Source organism: Poecilia reticulata, unplaced genomic scaffold (assembly GCF_000633615.1).
Source record: "Poecilia reticulata strain Guanapo unplaced genomic scaffold, Guppy_female_1.0+MT scaffold_131, whole genome shotgun sequence".
Lineage (NCBI taxonomy): Eukaryota > Metazoa > Chordata > Actinopteri > Cyprinodontiformes > Poeciliidae > Poecilia > Poecilia reticulata.
The window spans coordinates 135,267-141,909 of record NW_007615014.1 but is presented as its reverse complement, the minus strand read 5'-3'; the positions used below and the strand labels follow the sequence as shown (position 1 = coordinate 141,909).

The following is a 6,643-nucleotide window of genomic DNA, read 5'->3' as shown; positions in this document are numbered from 1 at the left end:
AACAACTGCAACCAAGCGTTTGCGATAACTTGCAATGAGTCTTTTACAGTGTTCTGGAGGAATTTTGGCCCACTCATCTTTGCAGAATTGTTCTAATTCAGTTACATTAGAGGGTTTTCGAGCATGAACGGCCTTTTTAAGGTCATACCACAACATCTCAATAGGATTCAGGTCAGGACTTTGGCTAGGCCACTCCAAAGTCTTCATTTTGTTTTTCATCAACCATTCAGTGGTGGACTTTCTGGTGTGTTTAGGATCATTGTCCTGCTGCAGAACTCAAGTTCGTTTCAGCTTGAGTTCACGAACAGATAGTCGGACATTCTCCTTCAGGATCTTTTGGTAGACAGCAGAATTCATAGTTCCATTTATCACAGCAAGTCTTCCAGGTCCTGACGCAGAAAAACAGCCCCAGACCATCACACTACCACCACCATATTTTACTGTTGGTATAATGTTCTTTTTTTGAAATGCAGTGTTCCTTTTACGCCAAATGTAATGGGACACACACCTTCCAAAGAGTTCCACTTTTGTCTCATCGGTCCACAGAATGTTTTCCCAAAAGTCTTGGGGATCATCAAGATGTGTTTTGGAAAAATTGAGACGAGCTTTAATGTTCTTTTTGCTCAGCAGTGGTTTTCTTCTTGGAACTCTGCCATGCAGGCCATTTTTGCCCAGTCTTTTTCTAATGGTGGAGGCATGAACGCTGACCTTAACTGAGGCAAGTGAGGCCTGCAGTTCTTTGGACGTTGTTGTGGGGTCTTTTGTGACCTCTTGGATGAGTTGTCGCTGCGCTCTTGGGGTAATTTTGTCCGGCCGGCCACTCCTGGGTGTTGGGATCTGTGTTTTTCTGTGTACTTATTTTGAGATTTTCTGTGTTTTAGTCTTGTCCCTGTCCTGTCTTCCCCGTTGATTGCTCCCCAGGTGTGTCTCATTCCTTGATTACCCTCCCTGTGTATTTAAGTCCACCTGTTGTCTTTGTCTCTCGTCGGATCCTTATCATTTGCTGTCTTAGTTTGTCGAAGTCTGTCTATGTCTCAGTTTGTCTTACGCCTATTCGTCCTAGCTCTCCAGTGGTACTATTAAGTCCTGGTTAGCTTAGCTCCTAGCTCTCCAGTGGTACTGTTAAGTCCTGGTTAGCTTAGCTCCTAGCTCTCCAGTCGAACTGTTAAGTCCTGGTTAGCTTAGCTCCTGTTTCAGTCTTCCTGTCAGTTGCTACCGGTCTTTAGCTGTTTGCTAACTTCTCTGCCATGCTGCCTGTTTGGACTGTTGAGCTTCCTTATTAAATTCATCATTCTTCACCATAACCTGGGTCTTGCGTCATCTCCTCACCACCTCAACCACACCACCCATGACACTGGGAAGGTTCACCACCATATCCACCACCATATGTGGACATATCCACTCAGAGCACTCAGCTGTTCTGAGTTGGACCATCTCTGGGGCATCTCTGCACAGCTTCCATCTCATTTACTGTCCCTGATCAATGCGCCTGTTCTTGTCTGTTGGTATAAATAAAACTACAGTTAATAGTTGTTTTGTTCCATTAACAATCTGCCTGCTTTCCACAGATTTGTTCTGGAGCTCATCCGGTCATGCGGGTTTATGAGACTGTACTATACACACAGGAAGTGATGTATACTGTTCTGGTTCACAGTCCAGACGAGACTGTGAATAAGAAGTTTTCAGAATATCCTCTACTGACCCGAGACGACCCGAACGGCATCTGTGTCAACAACGATGAACATTTTATCTGGAGGTCAGAGGCCATGTGCGAGACTCACTGGTAAGAACAAAGAAACCTTCTGCATTGAAATTTTCAGTGTGCTGTTGTCTTGAATTTCAATTTATTTACTTCAAACATGATAGAAGTATAAAATCGCAGACATGAACAAGGAATGCAAAAGACATATTTTTGTATCACAGTAATCTTAACAGGCTTAAAAACTAGTAGGAAGAAGTAAGAAACGTATGAACTCCTACCCCATAAACTCATGCCATATTTATAGATGGACCCTCAATAAATAAAATAAAATAAAAAATAAATAAACATAGGTTAATTAATTTTCCATCTTATCTGGGTTTACATATGTCTAAGTATTTACATCCATACCTACACACTCATTTGCATTAGCCTCAATTTACATATACACATTTTGCAAATTCTCAGCCATATTTCTGTCTTGTGTGTCAGAAATATTCAATACTCTTTCAAAAAACATATTCTATATATCCTCAGCAGGCAGTTTACTTGATGTCTTAAACATAATTTGAGCAATTTTAAATTCCACCAGCTCTTCAAATTTAATATTACTAGATTTGAAGAAAAACTGGTTTGTGTGCCCATAATAACCAACATTATGGATGATTCTAATGGCTAGTTTCCGTAGGATAATTAGTGGATATTAAGAGCTTTTGTAATTAATTCCCTACATCTCTGAATAATTTGTTAAATATGGCAAAATCAGTTAAATAGAATATGAAGTGATTTATTATTCAGAATATATTTGTTTTAACCAGGACTGATATGCTTTTATGTTTTGATGTCTTCGATGTTTTTATCTTTACTTTTTATCTATTTATTTATTTCTTTTTATTTCTCTTTCTCACTGTCTACATTTTAATGAAGGGGCATTGCGCGCACCGAAAACCCTGTAAATTCTAGACTAACAGGTAAAAATAGTGCACAGGACTTTTTGCGCGTAGTCCTAGCGCAAAAATTATGTGACAGGCAAACGGTGCCTGGTGCTGCAAAGTAGAAGACCTTGCCCTGTCTGGCGGCAGGGCCTGGGTATCCTGTGTTAAATGGACGGCGGAGTCCGGCGACGACAGGCGCTTAAGTTCCGTAACAAAAAGTAATGTTTTTATCTTTTTTAATATATATTTTTTTTCTCTTTCTCTTTCTCACTGATTATTCAATGTCACATGTTATTTTTATTTTAATTATGTGAAGCACTTTGAAATGTCTTGCTGCTGAAATGTGCTATACAAATAACATTTGATTGATTGATTTTACATAGTTTATTCTGTAAATGTTTAATATGAGGTTTCCAAATGATTTGGTTATTATTACACAAAGGACCTTATTAATGTATACTAGGGGTTGCACCAACTAGTCGACTCTTTACTCTACAATGACTTTTTACGGGGCCAGTCGACTAGTCGCAATCGCATGACAAAACTGATTTTTCCAAGAAAATAAAAGAAGGCAAACTAATGAGTTTGTCAGACAGCACAAATTGTATGAATGTAAGTAATTTACCAAAGAGAAACTGAAAATTCCAGCAAAGGCTACTGGAATAGCCGTTGTGTGGCACCATGGTTAGCGCAGCGCCACGCATATAGAGACTGCAGACCAGGGTATCTGGAGTCTGAACCCTGCCCTCGGTGGCCGCAACAAAAACAGAGTGAACACGACAACCAGAATTATTTTAAGCCCTTCAGAGGCATTTATTAAAAAGGATTGTCAAGGGTAATGGGCGGCAGCCCAAGAACTGATAAACCGGTGCATGCTCCTCAGCCTGGTCCTCCGACTGGACTGGCCAACTGACCAGTTGGCCAGTCCATGACTGGCCAACTGGTCAGTTATGGACCAGTTGGCCCCCACAGGTCTCAGCCCCAGGACTAGAGAAACGACGGCTCCCACAACATGTCCAGCGATTTGCCACGCCCCACACAGTTAGGCTCTGGCTCTGGCCTCGGCTCCGCTTCAGGATCTGTATCTTGTCTGGGCCTGCATCCTCCGACTGCCATGAGTGGAACGACGCTCCTATAGCAACTGGAGTTGTCATGCTGGGTTTTAGTTTTTGAGCCCACATGCAGAAACTCACAGAGAGGCAGAATAAAAGTTTAGATGTTTACTGACAGAGATCAGAAAATGGTCAAATCATCCGTGGTCGGGAAGCTGCAGTGGGAAAACTGGCACGGCTGCACACAAAAGGAGAGTGGAGGTGAGTTTAATGACCGTAGGAAAACAGGCTACTTGTATGGGTTACGGAGCTTACTGGTTGTAATGAGTTCTGGTCGGGGGAGGGTTCCGGTACCAGGTTGCGGTTTGGAACGGAGGCTGACTAGGAGAGGGATGAGGAACGGACAGACTCGTGAGAGAGAGACCTCAGGTGCTTTGGGGCGGACTCCAGCTGGAGACACACTGAGGGCTTTTAAACAGAGGGATGTGGGCGGGCGCAGGTTGCCGGTGAATCTCGCTCCCAGCGTCGTGAATGGAATTCCCTCTGGGCTCGAAAACGGGAAGTCTCCGGGGAAACTCGAAGATGTCCACTATAGGTAAAACACTCTGGCGGTGAAGTGCGGGAGCCTGCCGCTTAAATACTCCTCTAGATGACGATTCGAGCCAGGTGCGTCCAGCAGAAACCTACTGACACACCCACCAAGGAAAAGCGGCCCCTGGCGCCCTCTGATGGTCAGCTGAAAAGGAAGAAAACCCAACCTGGTACCCAACAGGAGTAACACTGCTAGAGACAATGTTATTATACGACAATAAAGACAGTAAAGAGCCACAGGTGGAATTAAATACACACGGGAGTAATCAAGGAAACAAGACACAGCTGGGATCAATCTGGTAGACGGTACAACACGGAGACTCAACTGATCATAGAAACCTAAATAAACACACAGAAAACTCAAATCCTCACAAAACGAAGTTCAAGCTTCATTCTGAGGATCCGATAGAGGCAATCTCTGCCGCTGTCTGCATGTCGGTTCATCCCGTAAAGTCAGAGTCAGCAGGACGTCCTGCTGCGCATCTGGGCAATTTAACAGTAACCAAACGGGATCCGTTCATGATAAGTTTGGTTTGTGATGTTCCAAAAACACCATTGTGGTCAGTGTAATAATTTGACTCCTATACGTGCAGGTATCCAGAGATCATAAGTCTCAGCCAGTGTTTGAAAAAAAAAAAAAAAGTCAGACCCAACTGTGCAACTTTTTGTACTTTTCTCCGCTGCTCACGAATAAGTCTGTGATAATGTTCTGTTTCTTGTTCTTTTAATTCAGCATAATAGATTTAGTACAATCTTTTGTTTCATCAATATTTGCCATGAATAAAGCTGAGAAAGTCTCCAAGTTGTTGTGAAGCATTTTGCGCCATTACGTCATTATGACATCACTAGTCAACGTCAACTCGACTTTTATCATGTTGTAGTGGATCTTCGAAATATGAAGTCGTACAACCGCTAATGTACATCCTTTCTAGAATCATATCCTCTATCTAAACTTGAATTTGAGAAGTTTTGTAACAGTTTCCAAAAACCATGATTTTATTCTTGTCCGAATTTAGTGATAATGTATTATTGTCAAACCATTTCTTTAATTTACTGATTTCTGAGGCGACTATGGTGAAAATGTAAGTTTTCACCAGAGACTAGAATATTTGTGTCATCGGCAAATAACACAAATTTTAATACTTTAGACTAGGGCTGAAACAATTCCTTGAATGATTTGAGTACCTCGATTATTAAAATTCCTCGAGGAAAATTTATCTGCCTCAAAGCTTGGTTAATTTAAGTTTTATTAATTAGCGCACTGTGTTCCAACATATTTGCGTTGCACAGCACTCTCACTTCCGCCTCTGAGTTGTTGATGAAAGCTAAGTGTTAGTAGCATAACGTCCAATTTTCAATTTTGGCTGTGGGGATTTTATTGATTGATGATAATGTCCGGGTTTTTGTTGATTTTGGGTGACCAACAAGCGTCCTAACGTTTGTTAGTTCATCTGTCTCCCTCGGACCTACCGTCTGTCTCCTGGTCTATTTCCTCCCTCAAACCCCCCATTCGTTCATTCAAAGATGAATACATAAAGTAAAAGCTGGAGTTATAGACATTTTTTCATAAGCGTATTTGTGAGTTTGCCTCTTTATTATTAAATTTAATAGAATTTCAGATTTTTGTATAAATTTTCTTCAGGTTAATTTAGAAAGTGAGCTATTATTGTTACAGGTTAATTTTCTAAACTACAAAAAAGTAACTGTCAGGGATGCTCAAATATAAACAATTGGACTGATGTTGATATCCAATATTAACACTAGTGTTTTGCTTGTATGTATATATATATATATATATATCTGAATGGAACAAGACAGAAATGGGCGAGAGGTGAAAACATGGATCTGTTGGAATGCTACTACTCAAGTAATCCTAGTCAGAGGGGCTACATGCAAAGACTGTGGGAGGAATGGTTAGCTCGACATCCCCAGTCAACACTACCTGCCAAACAACTAGTAGCTCAGTGTTCTAGGCACAGCCAAGATACTGCGCAGAACCCTCAAGCTCCCAGGCCTCTGGTAGAGGACCCGAGCTCAGAGGATGAAACAGACCACCCGCGGAGGGTGAGAAGGGAATTTTTTTTTTTTCTGACTGGATAGCTCAATAGGTAAGTCACCAGTCTTCCACCCGGGAGACCCGGGTTCTAGGCCCGGCTGGGGGCTGGGGCAAAAAGTTACAACGGTGACATTGAGCTGTCAGTGTGGGTCCTTAGGGTGACATTGAGCTGTCAGTGTGGGTCCTTAGGCAAGACCCTTGGAGCTATATAGCCTACCTCATACCATGAGAGACACAAATAAGCACGACATGCCGGCTCAGACGTCGCCCGGTCAAACAAGGTCTGTGTCCAGGTGCTGGGGAACCAGAG

At 42.2% G+C, this 6,643-nt stretch overlaps 1 protein-coding gene and 1 long non-coding RNA gene across 2 annotated transcripts in view; one reads left to right on the top strand and one right to left on the bottom strand.

Moving 5' to 3' along the window:
• The window catches only part of LOC108165902 (uncharacterized), a 3,153-nt gene extending 1,366 nt beyond the window's left edge, over positions 1–1,787 (top strand). Inside the window, exon 2 of the mRNA XM_017303014.1 lies at positions 1,569–1,787. Within this exon, the coding sequence (XP_017158503.1) occupies positions 1,569–1,787 (219 nt within the window). The remainder of the gene's footprint in view (positions 1–1,568) is intronic.
• Positions 1,788–3,591: 1,804 nt separating this feature from the next.
• LOC103459842 (uncharacterized) lies at positions 3,592–4,239 on the bottom strand. The gene is made up of 3 exons (XR_532819.1): positions 4,002–4,239; positions 3,863–3,924; positions 3,592–3,775 (listed from the first exon to the last, which is right to left on the bottom strand). It is a non-coding gene; the product is annotated as an uncharacterized LOC103459842 (long non-coding RNA).
• Between the last annotated feature and the right edge of the window lie 2,404 nt (positions 4,240–6,643).